Source organism: Plectropomus leopardus, chromosome 18 (assembly GCF_008729295.1).
Source record: "Plectropomus leopardus isolate mb chromosome 18, YSFRI_Pleo_2.0, whole genome shotgun sequence".
NCBI lineage: Eukaryota > Metazoa > Chordata > Actinopteri > Perciformes > Serranidae > Plectropomus > Plectropomus leopardus.
In genome coordinates, this window is record NC_056480.1 from 5,210,227 (window position 1) to 5,228,869 (window position 18,643).

General features: G+C 38.7%; 2 protein-coding genes across 3 annotated transcripts; both read left to right on the forward strand.

The window, feature by feature from the left end:
* The first annotated feature begins 3,082 nt into the window (after nt 1–3,082).
* On the forward strand, nt 3,083–14,759 carry lipea (lipase, hormone-sensitive a). The gene is made up of 11 exons (XM_042507190.1): nt 3,083–3,123; nt 5,502–5,749; nt 6,526–6,810; nt 7,394–7,484; nt 7,582–7,727; nt 7,831–8,016; nt 8,756–8,908; nt 9,144–9,288; nt 10,936–11,163; nt 12,312–12,703; nt 12,795–14,759. The coding sequence occupies exons 1-11, from the start codon at nt 3,114–3,116 to the stop codon at nt 13,065–13,067; spliced, it is 2,157 nt and encodes a 718-aa protein (XP_042363124.1). The 5' UTR covers nt 3,083–3,113; the 3' UTR covers nt 13,068–14,759.
* A 100-nt stretch (nt 14,760–14,859) lies between these two features.
* LOC121958299 (trypsin-2-like) lies at nt 14,860–18,195 on the forward strand. 2 transcript variants are annotated; one of them, XM_042507192.1, is made up of 6 exons: nt 14,860–15,370; nt 15,650–15,800; nt 16,403–16,659; nt 16,803–16,939; nt 17,542–17,643; nt 17,994–18,195. In XM_042507192.1, exons 1-6 carry the CDS (start codon nt 15,331–15,333, stop codon nt 18,039–18,041), a joined length of 735 nt encoding a protein of 244 aa, XP_042363126.1. In that variant the 5' UTR covers nt 14,860–15,330; the 3' UTR covers nt 18,042–18,195. The 2 variants fall into 2 exon arrangements, with proteins under 2 accessions (XP_042363126.1, XP_042363125.1); XM_042507191.1 differs by having other exon boundaries at nt 14,860–15,800.
* Nucleotides 18,196–18,643: the final 448 nt, after the last annotated feature.

An 18,643-nucleotide genomic window follows, 5' to 3' on the forward strand; every position in this document is an offset into this window, starting at 1 on the left:
ACAGCCTGTTTATGGTGTCACGTTGCAGAGGAGAGGATGTTAAATAAGAGCAGTAAACCTGCATGGGCATCAGTCAGATGAAGGACGTATCTAAGTTTACAGTTCGTGTGAGTAACACAGAAATGTTGATCCAACATAAGATCACTGAGGTGACCTTTGATATGTGCGCCAATCTGATATTACTGAATAATTGCTATAGTGTATTAAAACTGAAAAACAGGTTATTATCTACAACATGAAGTCAAGAAAACTAGTGTACTGTCTACATAGTGTTGTATCAACACTTTAATGTCACAACTTATTAATTTCTGCAGTGAAGTTGGGCATTTTAGCATGTGAGTATATGGAGATGACTCACTCCTCGAGCCAGCCTCAAGTGGCCATTGAAGGAGCAGCAGTTTTTGACACTTATGCAATAGATTCATTTTTCAGCCCCAGAGATCGCCTCTTACGTCATGCACAGAAAATGACCACAAAGACCACCACGCCCAATAAATCATTTAACTCCTGTTAGACTGCAGAAAACCTCAGTCACCTCCACAAAGAGATTCAAAGAGACATTTTTTATCTTTATAATAAGATAAGTAACTCACCTTAGGAATTTCAGCTAAGCGTCAGTTCATTCATGACGTCTTCTGTGATCCTAGTGCTGTTGATGGCTGTGAGGAAAACCTTGGCCTGCACATGTGTTGCTGTTCAGTGAGAAAAGACAGCAAACAGTGGAGATTATGAAACTATTTCCCATTAAATTAGACTGCTTGTCAAACTGATAAAATTTAATTGATCTTTTGAGCTTTATCTTACACATTCTTACAGGCAAGATGGATAGAATTAGATACCAAACAAAAAAAAATCATTCATAATAAAAGAGTAATAATTGACCTTGTTTGCAGTTTGAGGTTCCCTGTCAACAGTTTTAGAGACTTCTCTTTTACAATGGTGGCCGAAGGGGAAAATGCTTTTCAGATCGCAGTGGATACTGCAATACCACCAGTGGAAACCGGGCAAAATTGGAAGCAAGGCTGAGCGCCGGTGCCATATCCAGTTCTGTAATACCTCCATGAGTGAGAGATGTATAACTTCAAAATATTTTCACTTATTTAGATGTATTCTATTAAATGTGGTTGCTTCCTGATCTCAAAACATTTTGGAATCATATAACAAGAAGAGACAGTTATCCTCAAAGCCAAAGAGTTTCTTCACAGGACATTTGGCATTGCTGGGGGATAAATCTAAATTTTAGGGCAGCAATTCATGTTTTTTTAATTAAAAATAAACTGAATTTATGATTATCTTTTGATTGTTTAGATTTCTCAGTTAATCATTTAATATAAAAATGGAGCTCCAGGTGAGTCTTACAGTTTAAGATAACCACATACTTGTTTTGCTTTTTGCCATAATTTTACTAAATTAACCCTAACAAAGAAATCCATGTTCCTCAGTTAAATTCAAGAAGTCCAATAGTTCTGTTTTATTAGTTATAGGAGCAGTCCAGGCACCCTATAAAGCCAAATTCCTGTTTGCCGAGGGTGCTGTATGATCTGATGACCACTAGAGACTCCCATACTTCATCTTATACTGCAGTATTCACTACATGCATAACTCATTCCTGTTTGTTGTATGTTTGTACAATAGTGTGGAGGAGAAGGTGTACAATAGAAACACAGGATATGAAAACTCATGGTAGCATTTCTGAAGAAGTCTGTAAGCTGAACGGGCACAAGTATACAAGCCTTTTTCCACAGACGACATAACTTGTAAACTTACATTACATCCTACAACCAAGCCCCAACCACATTTTTATTCACTCATTTCTGTTGTGACCAGCTCCAAAAGCTGCTGCAAAATTTTCCTCAAACAGTAATATCAGTTATTTGGTGGGGTTGACCTGATTTGGGGTTGGGGGTTGACTTGATTGTGTTCACACTCACTTCATTGATTGCACATGTGACAATTATCCAGTGCTACTCTGATTAACTAGAATCTAACATCAGCCTTGTTGTATCTTTGAGCTGCCACTCCTTTTAACATGCTTTTATAAGGACTGTGAGATGAAATGCGTAAAAACCCATAAACTAAATCCATTTCATGAAGGCTTTTTTAACTTTTGTAAAGCAGTGTTCCTTGGTATTTTTCTGTAATGACTAACTAATCATAAAGCAAAGCTCAAGTCTAACATTTACCACCTTTTTGGGTCAGAAAAGTATTGATTTTGTCAGCCAATAAAACAAATCTCAAAATTTTGATATCTTACATATGTCATTTATTTACAGAACAATTATGACCCAGTACTGACCCCCTGTCAGACTCCACAAATAATATCCAAATTGATTGATTTGTAGACCCTTTCTGATCCACACCCTATTTGTAAAATTGTGCTTTCTGCTGAACTATTTTATTGTACAGTTTTTGTCATGAAAATAGTGTTTTGAATATTTTCAGAATTGTTTCATTTGTCGATATTGTCTTCTACTTCCTCTCTTCTTCAATGGTTAATGAGTTTTTTTTAATCAGCCCTCCAAACCTGCATGATTTCTTTAAAATGTTGTCTTAAAAGATATGCTGTAAAATAAGTAAATAATAAAACACAAGTCCCTACCTAGTACATAAAAATGATCTGACTGCAAATGAAGTACACATACCTCAAAACTGCACTTGAATTGAGAAAATGTGCATTTTTCCACTGACCCTTTTGGAGTTTAGGTAAAAAAATATGAAAGGTAAGGAACAAGACCTCAAATTAGTTGAGTAACGTTAAATATAAGGTTACTTAGTTATTTTCCATAACTGACTCTTCTGCTAGCTTACCTGTACAATACCTCAGCACAATATTTGAGCAGTAATGACGCAAAAAAGTTCAATATCTCCTTTTGAAATGTGGTGGAGTTGAAGTATAATGACAAGAAAACACTCAAAGAGAGTACAAGTACCTAAAAAATGCACTTGAGTTGAGTAAATGTACTTAATTACTTTCTAATTAAAGTGAGCACGTTAGCTTACCTGTTGATTCATTATGCTAACGGCCCGGGCACGCGCGGCGGAGCCTCGCGCTCTGCTCACATGACGTTACCCAGCATTCTGCGGGCGGTCTGACAGAAACATCAAGGAAGAGGATGCGGGTCGGTGAGTGAAGTCGTCCAACACACACAAATGCTTGTATTTCTGTCGTGTTTGGCACATTTATAGCGTTATATCGCGGCACTGGATGTTAGCGACGAATACTGACCACTGTCGTCGTCTTTTAACGTTTTTAGATAGCTCTTAAAACGGGGAGCAACAAGGTGATAGACAGTTTAAAGTCGTCCAACTTGAGGAGGTGTTACGGGTGAAGTTGTCACCGGTAGCTAACCGCTGCTCGGTGTCGGCGGCTACGCCGGTGAGAGCAGGGAAGTTTGTGTGGAGAAATGCAGACAAGAAGCCCGAAAATGCTCCAAATCCTCTCCAAGAGGCGTTTCTACAGCATGAGAAGCGGATATGTGTGCTTGAAACTGATATCAGTGTTGGGCAGTGACAGAGCCGAGCTGCTGGTTTACGTCAGTTGTCAGCTGTCTGTGGTTTATCATAAACATATATAACTATATGTAAAGCCTATATGACATAGACATCTATTACATACAGTATTGTGCAAAAATTTTTGTTTTAGAAAAGAGACATTTATTGCTTAGTCTCTTTATGAAGATACGAAGAATACAGAGAACATGTACAATGTTTTAAAACAGCAAAAAAGTCAAAACAAAATGGTTATATCTGACTGAAGTCAATATTTAGTGTGAAACATGGAATCATACAACCATAACAAAGGGTAGTTCAAACAATCAATATTGAGCTTTGGACATACACCAGAAGATTAGTATTGTAAATCTCATATTGTCTAAGAGAGTTTGAGACATGATAAGTGGAAACGGGGGTCACAGTATTTGCACTTTAAGCCTGATGAGGTTGTTTTATTCTGAAATATTTGCATTTTTAATACTGTATATTGGTTGTATTTTAGTAAAAAGACTACTGAGAAATAAATATGTATGGTCATTTAACTTTGCTAAAATAAAGTTCAAAGTGGCCTAAGACTTTTGCACAGTACTGTATATGTATATATATCTATGGCTGGAGGACAACCTGCCTTTGTATTTTTGTTAAATGGTGAGATTCAGCAGGAGAACAAAAGGATTCAAGCACTGAGTTACGCAAAACAGAAACTGAAAGCTCATTGAACTTAATAATCTATCAATCATCACATACAATCTCTTAGCACTGATCAGAAACAGTTATAAAGTTGTGTAATTGTGTGTGTGTGTGTGTATAAGAAGGGACAGGCAAATGAGGACAAATAATTACATAAAGTAAAAGAACAAGAGAACAGACCATGTTTGCCATTGTTGTGGTAGGATATTTTTCACATATTTTTTTAAATGATAAAGGACAAAGTTTTATCAGGTGAGGGGGAAATGAACTGAATTGTATTAAATGTGATGAATTTTTCTGAACATCTATTCTGGCATATTGTTGCCATCATAAGCCTAAAATACTGCCCATTGAGATGCTGACTACAGTGCAGAAATATAAAATTTTACAGTCAAGCAAGTAGCAGAACTGTGATAAAGCTTCCAGTGTTTATGAACACTGTCCTGATTTTAGTTTTGGCTTCAGGCTACCAACACTGACAGCTGCTGTTTACTGTAGAGAATTTCCTACTTTTTATAGCATTTAAAGCCACCCTGCACAACATGTCTAGTGTCTACGTGAACATAAACATGACAGCTTTAGTCTTATATAACTTATTGATTTGCATAGTGGTATGTACAGTACATGCAGATCAAAAAGTGCACATTTAGTTTACTTATTTTTAATCTTCATCAGTTATCGAGAAGGCGAGCAGACCCTTGATGTACAAGTTTTCAATATTGTCAGTCAATCTTTCAACAGATATGTGTGTTTGAGTAACGCATTCAATAGTTTAATCTTGTCTTCGTGTTTTTATCGACATATAAGAGTTTGTTTCCCTTTTTTATCCTCTCTTATTTTTTTATTATTTAAAAAATCCTGGAGAAGAGCCATGTCTGTTATGTAAGTGTAGTAATTATATTCATGCTGCATTGCATATTTATCAATAATTTCTATGTTTGTGAGTATTTGCTGACAACTTGTGCACATGGAACCCTCTCAAAAAATGTTTTAAACCACAAAAGAGAAAAAAAACTGTACATCCCCAGTACTTGATGCCGTCACATTCAGCTCATCATTACTGGCCCAGTTTCAAAGCGCTATCCTCAGGCTGTAGAGGAACTTCAACCCTTGACCAAGCAGATAACAAGACAGTAGTCACCAAAAGCAATTATTTTTGCTGCAGAAGATGAGGTCATTAAGATCTACGTGTTTACTGTTTGGGGGATGTACTTCAAGATACACAGATCACATCACATGTCTGCTGTGTGTTCACTACAGAGGCAGATATAAAGGAGGTTTAAGGACCATCCTCGTGTGTCTCTTTCTCTCTCTCCCAGCTTCAGATATGGATTACAAGGTTGTGTTTGCAGCCTTGGAGACAGTATGTGAAGACAACATTTCCATTTTGTGTGGACCTCCCGATTTGCCGTACGGCGCTGTTGCCAAGCGCCTGGTCACATGCATGCAACAGATTCAGGAGCACAGTCGAGCCCTGGAGCCTGTGGTCGCAAGCTTTACCATCGTCTACCACCATTATGACTTTGACGCACAAACGCCTGGGAACGGCTACCGCACCCTCGTCAAGGTATGACTGATCCCACTGACTGGATCTACTGTTTCACTTACTGCTGATATTAGAGCTGTGATTGTGTTTTTATATACTAAATATTACATAATGAATTATACAAAATGAAGTGTATTTACATATACATTTCATATGAAAAACACGCATTAAATCATTGTATTATAAGGCAATTTATAGTTGGACAGTTTTGAAGAGACGACGTAAAATTTAGAGCTCATCATCAGAAATATTTTAATAATTCTTTCAAGTAAAAAAGCCTGGCTTTCTGATTTGTAAATATGTGAATATGGCAGATTAATCAATAATGACTATAATCGTTAGTTGCAGTCTTGGTAAAATTGGTTACAGATATGTTGGATGTTATAAATAAACAAATGACATCTTAAGATCAAAGGGTTTCATTTTTTCTAAGTTTCTCCTAATGTGTGTGATGCACACCCAACTTCATCGGTTGTATCACGTGTAAATACCAGCTTTCACTGGTGTCATGTGGTATTTTCTTAAGGACAAAAATCTCATTTAAAGACCAAAACCAACAATGTGTTAGCTTGTCTCTTATGGTCTGTGGCCCTCAATGTGGCTCTTTGTTTTTAATAATTTTTGGACAACAATGGAGCTCTATGGCAGAGAGAAAGCTACACTATATCAAGCTTTGACTGCAGAGATTATACTTCGTATTCATTGTTTGTTTTGGTATTTACGAGGGATTTATCCTTTTAATGTAGACACCCTACCTTCTCAGCAAAACTTAAATTGGTTTTCTTTCTTTTTTTCAGGTCTTGCTCTCTTGCCTTTTGCACATCATCCACAAAGGCCGCTACATTGCCTCTAATTACAACAGTGCCTTCTTCAGGGCGGACCACAATGCTTCAGAGATGGAGGCATACTGCAGCGCTCTGTGTCAACTGCGCGCCCTACTCCACCTTGCCCAGCAGCTCATCAACGAAAACGACTACGGCCAGCTGTACTCCCTGCAGGACGGGGACCTGAGTGGCAGGTTTGTGCAGGAGTACAGCTCCATGCACAAAGCCTGCTTCTATGGCCGCTGTCTGGGCTTTCAGGTCAGTGAGGAAAAACTGACTCACTTCACATCAGTTCCTCAAGGTTCCCCTGGTCATGAATTATCTGGAAAAGTTATGTAATTTGAAATACTTTTTCCCAGGCCTGGAAATGCTTTAATAGAAAGTTTTAGAAAAGTTATAAATATGCATTGTTCTGGCTGACGTTGATTTTATGTCCATAAAATTCCCAGAACATGTAGAATTCTAGTATTTAAAATCGAGTGAAAAGCAGTATGAGCGTTGATTGGATAGGCAGTTTTTTCTCCCCCCAAAAAGTGCGCAGCCTTGACATTTTGTGAAGTACCTGTGTGCACCCATCTGGTCGATTTGCACATGCAGCTACAGTAGTTCGCAGGAATTTGCAATTAAAAAAGCAAGTGCTAACAGTTTCTTTGTAATGGGAAGTGCATGATTATAGGCTCAGCCATTTTCAGCTACTTAAATAAAGTCATGATAATGGGGTAAAATATTATGTAAAATATGGAAAGGTTTTTGGCTTCATTATTGAAAGAATGTATTCCTCTTTTTAATTATTTGAACCCAAAGATCTTACTATTAAATGTGCGTTTTTTTCTTTTTGCAGTTCTCTCCAACTCTACGTCCGTTCCTCCAGACCGTCGTCATAAGCATGGTTTCATATGGAGAGACGTACGGAAAACAGCAGTCTGGTTTGGGTTAGGTTTTTTTTTGTCTCGTTTCCTCCATGATGTCATGCTATTTTTGTGGCCTTTTCAGATGTTTTCATGCTTAAAATCTTCCCTCCTCCTCCAGGTTTGGCAGCACTTTCCCTCCTCACATCAGGAAAATACGTCATCGATCCAGAGCTGCGGGGCGCAGAGTTTGAACGCATCACCCAGAATCTGGACATGCAGTTCTGGAAGTCCTTCTGGAACCTCACAGAGTCCGGCCTTATAACAGTAGGCAGGGCCACTTATTTTTTCACTCACTCTTAAATGAACTGAAATCCTCTTTAATGTTTTAACTGCTCAATCACCTGCATGTCTCTTTCTCTCTGTCCAGGGCTTCAGCAGAATAGCCTCCTGCCCAGTGCAGGTGAACTTCACCCTGACTGTGCCTCCAGTCACTCTACGCCTCCCACTGGCCTCGGACCCCAGTCTGACAGCCTCCGTGTCACCTCCGATCGCCCACTGGGGCCCAGGGCCCGTCCACATGCGTCTGATCTCATGTGAACTTCGGGAAGGGCAGGTGATGCTCCGCAGGTCTAATACAGAGATGTGAACCACACATAGTTTCAGATAGAGAATACAATGATCACATAGACATAAAAAACATTTGACCTTTGATCCGGTGATGTGGTCATGATTCGTGTCAGGAGTTTGCACTTTAATTTCCTTTAAATTGCCATGTGGTGAAATCTGCGAATGTCTAATCTGATTTTGATAAAGGGATTCCCCTTTAACCCTTGTTATAGAAAGTAAAAATATCCACAGATCGGCTCAATGGCTGAAATGTGCCTGAAACAATCAGTTGCATAAGAGATATGACACATAAAAGTCTAATAATTAATGTACAAGCAGACCCAAATCATTGTATTAGCATTTAATGCTTTTACTAAACCACATGCTAAGTACCCATAACGTCATTAAATACATTTGCTCTTGAAACAAGATGCTGCATTTGACCTAATTAGGAAGGAAATGTCAGAAAATGTAAAAACAATCAGATACAAGTAAAGGGTACAAAAATGTTTGGGGAAAAAGGAAAAAGTACTAAATTTTCATACAAAAAACAAATATCTGAAAATATTGCTATTCTTTTATTATTTGAGATGAACTGATTGTATGTTATGACTTGGAAAATTTGTTAATTTAGATTTAGAAGTCCCTTTTTTATGTCATTCTCTAATTTATATAAAGAGCATTGCTTGTTTTGCTGCTTTGATATTAATTACATAACAACTTATCCTTGATGTCTACCTTTATAGGAGAGTGAGGAGCTGCTGGCTTTATCTCGAACAGATCCTCCACCAATCACAGCGTCCCATCTCCCCTGGGTGCAGAAGCAGCCTCGCTCCCCGTGGCTGCTCATCCACTTCCATGGAGGTGGCTTTGTGGCTCAGACCTCCAAATCCCACGAGGTGCAGCACAGACTACTGGTGTTAACTGTAACTGCGTCCATAGTAGATGTTTCTGAACGTTATTGTATAGTTAACACGACCACTTACATCCCTTTATAATACTAGTTATGTTTAGCACCAGATCTTAAAGCTCAAAGTGTTCATTGAATTGTTTACTAAATATGATAAGAATAAGCCCTTTTACGGTTCATCCCACAAATGAATTCTGCTCTCTATCCACCTCCTCATGAATCAGAATTATCTGCGGAATTGGTCGAAGGAGCTGAACGTACCTATCCTGTCAGTCGACTACTCTCTGTCGCCTGAAGCGCCCTTTCCCAGAGCTCTGGAGGAATGTTTCTACGCCTACTGCTGGGCTCTGAACAACTGTCACCTGCTGGGTATGTGCACGACGTCACACTCAGATAACACATGATAACCCAAAAGGGAGAATTCATGTCTTTTTTAAAAACAGATCATTATGTGAATTTGTAAATATTTGTCGATTAATTTATATATATATTTATTTAATTTATAGTATATTTATTACTGTACTTACGTTACTTAAGTTACTGTTCATCTTATTTTTTAACTTTTTAAAAAAGATAGGAAACCTAAGAAAGAAAGTTTTAAAGATACATGAAAGAATAAAAAGATAGATAGAATATTTATAAGTGGAAATATGGAAGTAAAATAATCTACAATCAAGAGAAAAAAATAGAACAGAAACAGTTGTGTTGTTATGTTGGTGACAATGTGAACTTATTCACTTGAAAATATGAGCAGTTACTTACAGTTATTACATATAACACTACTGAAAAATGCAACTACCTGAATATGAGAGAGAACATTTCTTTAATATGTAAATTAGAACATAAAAATTGCAGAAGGTGTGGGCTGAAAATGCAAATGTCTGTGCCAGTGTTTTCCGAATGCAAGAGAGAATTTGTACACATTAACAAGTGTTCCCTTTGCAGATGCAGATAGGAAATGTACACAGTGTGCCAGTTTCATATGTGGTGTTACTGATTGTCCCGCAGCAGGAGGGGCACATTATGGACTGATGTATGGCATGTGAATTGTTATCTGTAGGTTATTGGAACATGGACAGGCTCATATGTGCCCACTCACATGCAGACAAGGTGGATATAAGTGAAGAAATATGGTTAACAATCAGAATAAGACATTTATGCAGCCAGACCTTCTTTCAAATTAATATTGTTATAGATTTTAGACATTTCTTTAGTTTTTAATTACTTCTTTTTTTATTTTTATTGTTTGTTTTTTATTTCTTTTTTTTAGTTTAATTGTTTCTTCTATTTAAAAAAACATGCTATTGGTGTCGCTCTTGCCTGTATGATTGATTTCACAACATGCTGTGCTGTATAATGAGCACTAATTTTGATTCCAATAAACATTTAAATAAAAAGAAAACCTAAGTAAGATTTATAACCAAGCAGGTTAAACTAAGAAGAAATTTGTTTTCGTCTTTGGTGCATACATTAAACACATAATAAACATGTTAAGACATATTAAAAATAAGGCAATGTAATGCTGCTGTCAAATACATAAATTCAGCATAGAAACATTACAATCAAAATATGAAAAAAAATACTTTAATAAAAAATAACATAACAAACATGCACAACATAGCTGTTCATTATAGAACTGATAATTATAGGATTAAAGTTTTAATGGTATTAGGGTGGCAACTAATGATTATTTTTATTTTATATTTATCTGTTGACTGTGTTTTCAGTTATTGTTTTGTTTATAAAATGTCAAAATGCCCCAAGTGGCATCTTCACATTACTTGTTTTTTCCAACCAACTGTTCCTAATTCAACGGCATTTATTGTACACTGAAAAAATACACACACCAAAACACGGAAACATAGAAAAGCAGTGAAAAAACAAAATTTCAGTGCACAATTGCAGTGTAAGGAAATATTTATGAAAACATCTACTAAACAGCATGCTATAAAATCAATAAACAAAAAAATGATCAACTTTATTCAGAGTTTGTGTGTGTCTGTCTGTGTGTCTCAGGCTCCACAGCGGAGCGGGTCTGTCTGGCAGGCGACAGCGCAGGAGGAAACCTCTGCATCACTGTGTCCATGAAGGCCATCACCAGCGGCATTCGAGTCCCTGATGGCATCATGGCTGCCTACCCCGCCACCTTGCTCACCACTGACGCCTCGCCCTCCCGTCTGCTCACGCTCATCGACCCGCTGTTGCCTCTAGGCGTTCTCGCAAAGTGCCTCAACGCCTATGCAGGTATGTGGACGTTCAGATTGTGTGTGTTGGTATGTGTGCACAGCGTTGCTGTGGGTGTGTGCTGTTTCACGCGTCATTTAACACAAGAGCACAATCTGGCGCCACTAAAACAGAATCTCAGATTGATTTATGTATAAACGGGATGACGTGGGAGGAGAAGAACATGAAAATATTTAACAACCTGCTGTCATGTTCACTGTCATACCAGTGATCATCACCTGCACTCAGCATAAAGTTGCATTATCTCACCACTGTGGCATCACCTGGTTGGCTTACTGGTTTGACTGGTCAGGCTGATATATTTCACTGCCACTGTAAACACTGTTACTGAGCTCTCTTAATCCTCCGACACCAAATACATGAACAGGTTATTTTCTAGATTTTATTCAAGTAAACATCTCTTTAAGAAACACAAACTAGTAGTCTGAGAAATGGCAAAATGTTTATCATATTAAGTTTTTTTAATTGATTTTAACAAGTTTATACACTGTATACAACAGGTTTAAAACTTTACAAACAGAAAAAAGCATGAAATCTAATCACAATCCTCCCCCATTCCACCAACCCTCAAAAACAGCCGGGAAATTGCAGGAAAGATCATGTTCTGTAATAGGCAATAATTAATATGTCCAGATGCAGTGACTGTGAATTCAATCATATAAACCTTTATTTAATCCGGTAAGTCTCATTGAGATGGAAATCTCATCTTCAAGAGAGACCTGAGTGCATATTAAAACATAAAACAAACTATTTAAAAATGTACAATATCAATCATTAGAAATACAATTATATAATTTTTTTAAAAATTACATATTAAAACCATATGGACTGGTCACCTGACAGGTCATGAGTCTAAAATCCAAAGTTGCCTACAAAGAAACGTGACATACTATGCAAATGATGTATCAAATAGTATACATGAAACAAAACAAAATAAATAAATACTTTTTAAAAAGCTGATTTCGTATTGTGGTGTGTCTCTGAAGAAGGGCTTGGGCCCAAAACGTCACAAATGGATGTAATAAATGTTCATGGGAGCATCATCTAGTGTGCAGACTCTGTTTTTGTATCTACTTTTGTTCTGTTCAGCCTGGCATTTAACTGCTGTAAACTGTAAATCTGGCTTCTGTCCCATCACCTCCCTCCAGGTGCAGAAAGTCAGACGGTGCAGCCCGCAGTGGGAAGCGGCAGTCTGAGCGCTCTGGGCCGAGACACCGCCGTGCTGCTCAGTGACCTCACCCAGGGAGCCTCCAACTGGATCCAGTCCTTTCTGGACCCCATGCGGACCTCAGGTGGAGCACGCTCGCTGTCAGTAACACAGAGGAGGTCTCAGAGCAACGAAACCCACAGGACATCCACGCACACCTCCACAACAGAATGTGCAAGTCAGGTGGATTACCCAGATGGCTTTGAGCCGCTGCGCTCCGAGTGCCTGGCTTTTATTCGCCCAACTTCCTGCCCCATTATCAGGAACCCTTTTGTGTCCCCCCTGCTGGCTCCGAACAACCTGCTAAGAGGCCTGCCGCCTGTTCACATTGTGGTAAGAGAGGAAGGAACGGTTTATGTATTTTGAGTTTTGGGGTGAACTGTCCTTTTAAATCGTTTCCTGGCTCTTCCATGTTTCCTCACAGGCGTCGGCTCTGGACGCCTTGCTGGATGACTCGGTGATGTTCGCCAAGAAGCTGCGAGACATGGGCCAGCCTGTGAGCCTGACGGTGGTGGAGGACCTACCTCACGGCTTCCTCAGCTTGTCGCAGCTCGCCAAGGAGACGGAGGTCGCTGCAGAAATCTGTGTGGAGCAAATGAGGAAGATTTTTCAGCAAGAAAACACGACGCCCGGTCTCCGCAAACGGCCAAAACGAAGAAGCGAAGAGACTAGTCAGAGTAGCAGTCCATCTGGCTGATTTATCGAGTCATTTGTGGGACTTTGTTGCTCTTGAATGAAAGAGAGATCTGATCTGATGGGAGAGATGCAATAGATTTAAGGACAGGAAGTCAGGGAGCATCATGAGGCCGCAACAAAAACTGTAAAACTATAGGAAGATTAGGGACGCTGCACTTGAAATCTCTACGGCGCATTTTCTGTAGGCAGCGATGATCAAGAGAGTTACTAAAAACTTTCTATAACCAGCTTTAATATGATCCTAAATGATGTCAAAAGAGAAAATAATGAAGTATTTTTCTAACAAAATTCACATATTCAAGATCTAGATGAAATGCACAACAGAAAAAAACTTCACCTTACCAGCTCTTGCAGCAGTTTCTTAACTCACACATGTCAATAATGGGAACTGTTGTGCCTTGAATTTAAAGTTACAATCTGGAAGATCTCGCTTGGCGGCACCTGTAGTAATAACCGGTGATTGCAGTGGGTTTGTTGGCAGACTAAAGGCCTTGACACACCGGGGGTTTCATGAAAAAGTGGCACAAAAATGTGAAATACGTGCCTGCGAATATTTTGCATCAAAACGTTTACCAGCAGCAATGCAGATTTTCAATAGTTGCAACATTTCAATAAAAGCTTTTGATGTGAATAGATTCACCAGCAATGACGCTAAGTTGCAACAGTCACCAGTTTCCTGATGACCAATAGCAGCATCTGACAGTCTATCTAAAGTAAGCTGTTGTGTAACCGAAGCCACTGTGAGTTCTTTATTGGCTTTCCTTTTAGCGAAATGCCCTGAGTAAATTTGTGCTCCCTCTGGTAAACAGTTACACAGTATACCTCTAGGGCTTTTATTGTGAAAGCTAAGAATGGAAGAAGTGGATCTGGTATGCATTCGTGAGCTTTGAGGGAGTAATAATTGGTGTGATGACTTTATTCGTATTGCAAAACCACCTAATATTTGCCATCTGTGTGACAGTATTCGTGACAAAACAACAGTTAATATATATACATATACATGTGTGTGTATGTGTGTGTGTGTGTTGTATATACAGTGTATATATATATATATATATATATATATATATATATATATATACATACTGTATATTGCTGCTGTCGGACACATGCCTCCTGCCTCCAAAATTGCTATTTTTCAGAAATTAGAATTTTTTTAATACAATTCATTGCTTGAGAAATGGTAAAAACCATTGACTGACACAGAGGGAGACCAATAGAATTAATTTATTTTTAAAAATAAATAATAAAATAATACTGTAAGTGAAAGGGCTTTCATCAGAGAGGGCCTCGGTCACCGTTGTGTTACCTCATTCGGCACTAGATGGTGACTTTACAGACAATGAAGATCTTCAGGATTATTACTTTAAAACGCTGCTAAAGTGGGTGGAAAAAGCTTTGCCTACATTGCTGCACAAACTGACCAGAATTAAAGGTTTACTTGCATAGGAAGAATATCCCAGATGCACTGTATTATTATATTATTAATATTATATATGAATTTAATATATAATCTGGTTCTTGCCAGTTTGTCACTTGTTTACAACATATTGATAAAGATGCCTTCACCTTGTGTTAACCCGCAGTATGTGGATTATGAAAGTAACTACTGTAAATTAATTACTATTATTTGTTCATATTAATATTTAACATTGTGTTATATTTAAAGTGTGAATTAAATCAAAACTGCAAGGACTACTTGTGCTTATCTGAAGCTCTTGGATATATTACTAACAAGGACTTGTGATTAGCTAATGCAAATGTTTCCTCCTATTAACTCACTTACTTGATCCTGTCAACAATCGCAATTTAATCAACCATTTCCTAAATTGTGTTTTTTTTAGCATGCATTATATAGAAACATTGTAAAAATGTCCATGTTTATTTGACTTTTATGGGCAGACTGTTGCTATTATTACTGTACACAAGCTTGTATTGCAGGTTACATTACTGACAAAATAACATTGCAACACATTTCAAACCCAAACATTATAAAACTTAACCCCACTGACTCAGTAACCTCTGAGTTATTGAACACAGCTTGACATTTCCCATCCCACATGATGACTCAAGTGTTTGCTCTGTTGTTGCAGTTGTCAGAGTTCCCATATGATGTTTTTTGATATTTTTCTGGCTTATTCTGCATGTTCTATTGGTCATTCTTCACTATCAGCTGTTAGTGACACGGGGGGAGCAAACACTTTAAATTTGAGGGGTTAAATGTGAAACCTCCCCGTCTGCAGACGAGCCAAACCACAGCCATAATGTTGCAGCTCGCTTTTCTTGTGTTGGTGGGAACCAGTGGTAAGTTAAGAGCGGGAATAAAGCTTTTGCACTTTTGTCAGAAAGGTGTTTCTCAGGAATTTAGAACAAAAACATTCTTTTGTATGCTCAGTTTTAGGAAATTTTGATGGATGTACAGTAAATTTCAGCATCATGACCTTAAGCAGACCATGGGGATTTGTATGTGTGATTCAAATAACAGACAAACATCAATTTGCAGTGAAATATTTCAGTGTTCTGCTTATTTTATGCACTTATTCTGTGTCTGCGCTCTCTCCTCTCTTGCCGCCACCTACACAGCTGCCCTCGGCTATGATGATAAGATTGTTGGAGGTTACGAGTGCAGGGATCACTCCGTCCCATGGCAGGTGTCACTCAACAACGGCTGGCATTACTGCGGAGGAACCCTGATCAATGACCGCTGGGTCGTCACCGCTGCTCACTGCAATAAGTAAGTTAGACCTGCAACCAGGGGCGGAAATTTGATTTCAAAGGTGTGTGTGTGTGTGTGTGTGTGTATATGGAGGTGGTACAGTTCATTTAAGCACAATTCCTCAAAAGGACAATAGAGCCATACCTTATAACTGATGCAAAGTGGTGCACATTGCAGCCAGTGCCACATTTTTTTAAGTGAGAAATGTACTTTTGCTCATCTGTGCATCTTTGGGCGTGTAGGTCTTAAAATGAGGCATATCAGGCAGATCATTGGCGCATTTCTATTTTGAGGCAGCAGAAAGCGATTGCACCTATGAAGCATATTTAGTGATGGAACGGACTGCTCCTTTACTAAAATATATTTGGGGCAACATTGCAGCTTGTCTTTTACAGCACCACCACCTTTCTCATCCGAGGTTGAGGAGCGATGACAAACACATAACAACACATATAATAATATGAATAATGACTGATGTAAGGTAGAGTAAAATAAAGAGAAAAGAAGGGGATAAAGACATTTAAAGTAAAATAAGTAATAATCAATGAAGAGGACTTTTATTCTAACCATCTGCATGTGCTTATCTTCCATCGCTCCCTCTCTCTCTTTCCGCCTCTCAGGGGTGAGAACATTGAGCTGCGTCTCGGTGAGCATCACATCGGCTACAAGGACGGCCCCGAGCAGTTCATCGCCCCTGCTGTCATCATCCCCCACCCCGAGTACGACCGTTACACCATCAACAACGACATCATGCTGATCAAACTTGCCGAGGCGGCAGAGATCAATCAGTATGTGAAGCCCATCGCCCTGCCCAGCAGCTGCGCCCCCGCAGGCACCCAGTGTCTGGTGTCAGGGTGGGGAGCCACCCAGAGCCCCTGTAAGTCTGCGACGAGAGAAGAAGAGTGTGTTTTATCTGCAGAAAAGTTCAAGAAGAAAACAATCAGTGTCAAAGGTCAGACTGCAGGTGTGAAAATGATGAACTTTATTAAAATATCTGCTGTTTGTGTTTGTGTGACCCAGTCGGCTGTCTGAAATGCCTGCACTGCCTGGATCTGCCCATCCTGCCCCAGGAGGACTGTGAACGCTCCTACCCCAACAGGATCACCTCCTCCATGTTCTGCGCCGGCTTCCTGGAGGGAGGAAAGGACTCCTGCCAGGTACATTCAAGCAGAAATGCAAAAAAGTCAATCAGTCAGCCAGATTTTTGTCTGTTTTGAATAATTATGTTGCTCTAGTAGCATGTAATGTTGGTATAATCCTGTATAATCAAGTTTCAGCTTGTTAGTTTTATGTGAAAAAAACATCTTCTCATTCAGTATCACAGACTTTTTGTAGTATCTTGTTTTGATTTTGCCCACTTATGGGCCATTTGTTTATCTAATCTTTGTTTTTATTTTAAATCTGTTTTGGAACTGATATCTTCTCAATGCATGTATCTTTGCATGTAGCCAATGGACTTCTGCATTGTTTTAAATGGGCCAAAATCAATGACACATGGGAATTTTTCCAAAAGGGGAGAGAGGTGTGAGCGAAAAAAAAATATTTAGTTGAAACCAAAGAAGAAGAAATGACAGAAGAAGGGCTCTCTCTCTTTTTTTTAAACTATTTTAATTTTCTTGTTCTTTTTTGTAATTTCTTGCTGTTTTTTTGTTGAGATAATTTCTTCTTTCATTGCCCTTTGCCTTTTATCCATGCTTTTGAAGTCAGTTTTTTCAGGTTTTAAAGGGTTAAGACTGCTATTCTCCATCTTCTCCATCAGGGAGATTCTGGCGGCCCTCTGGTGTGTAACGGGGAGCTCCAGGGTGTGGTGTCCTGGGGATGGGGCTGCGCTGAAGAGAATCGTCCTGGAGTTTACGCCAAGGTGGGTGTACTCGAGTTGTCTGTGTAAAAAGGATTTTTTGAGTTTGTGTCATGTTTTATTTGTTGTTAGTTATGTTGGAAGTTGCTGTTCTGATGGTCACCAGCCATTATTAAAAATAAACTTTAAACGCCTCTACTTTCGTAAGCCCTGCAAAGCTCAGCTCTATTGTGTCATAATCAGTCGTAGCCGAAAGTCATTTAGACTCCAAATTTAATAACTGAGGACTTAAAACTTGTATTTTGGAATTGATGTCTTACACAATATATTTCCGAAATGTCATTTTACCTTAATTATATCAACTTTTATCTGAGCGCAACATCCTAAAATATCCTATGTGTCCAACGTTACAGGTCTGCCAGTTCACTGACTGGATCCACTCCACTATGGCCTCTCACTGAAGTCCGTCTGTAGACCAGAGATCAAACCTGTCTGCAGCTGCTGTTAATTTCCTGTCAACACACTGACTCCACATTAAATGACCATATTTATACAGCTTCACTCACCAGTTCATGACACTTTGACTGTTTGTGGATTGTGTTTAAACAATGACAGTAAAATATCATAATGAGTAACAGATTTATGCTGTTTCTGGGATTATTCCATCAGTCCTTTACTGAGGTTGTACTGGTCTGCTTCAAGGTGTTGATTGTGAATTAAAACTGTGTGTGTGGAGTTCCTGAAGGGAGAAGCATTGAACTGCCCTGTAAAAGCTTTCAAAAACTTGGAATATATTTAGTTAATCATATAATTTATTTTGAGGTCATATCAATCTGCAACACAACCCAGAGTGACCTCTTTTCAGTTCTCTGGTGGCAAAAAAATAATATTTAAAAAAAAAATCAAAGTTGTTTCTGATAACGGTCATAAATCATTCATGGTTTCTGTTTTTAAGAATCTAAACTGTTCAAGCTCCTGCACTTAATTCTGAGCTGTTAAAAGTATTTTGACCAAAAAAATAAATTGGTTCAGAACCAGAAAAGAGGGTTTATAGCTGGAACCA

What these genes read in the sequence shown, in the direction of transcription:
- LOC121958299 (XM_042507191.1), top strand. Translation starts at nt 15,481, where the DNA reads ATGTACAGTAAATTTCAGCATCATGACCTTAAGCAGACCATGGGGATT. An exon ending in ACCGCTGCTCACTGCAATAA is followed by an intron (nt 15,801 to 16,402) that starts GTAAGTTAGACC and finishes TCCGCCTCTCAG; the next exon opens with GGGTGAGAACATTGAGCTGC. An exon ending in GGGAGCCACCCAGAGCCCCT is followed by an intron (nt 16,660 to 16,802) that starts GTAAGTCTGCGA and finishes TGTGTGACCCAG; the next exon opens with TCGGCTGTCTGAAATGCCTG.
- lipea (XM_042507190.1), top strand. An exon ending in GCCGCTGTCTGGGCTTTCAG is followed by an intron (nt 6,811 to 7,393) that starts GTCAGTGAGGAA and finishes TTCTTTTTGCAG; the next exon opens with TTCTCTCCAACTCTACGTCC. An exon ending in GTGCCTCAACGCCTATGCAG is followed by an intron (nt 11,164 to 12,311) that starts GTATGTGGACGT and finishes ACCTCCCTCCAG; the next exon opens with GTGCAGAAAGTCAGACGGTG.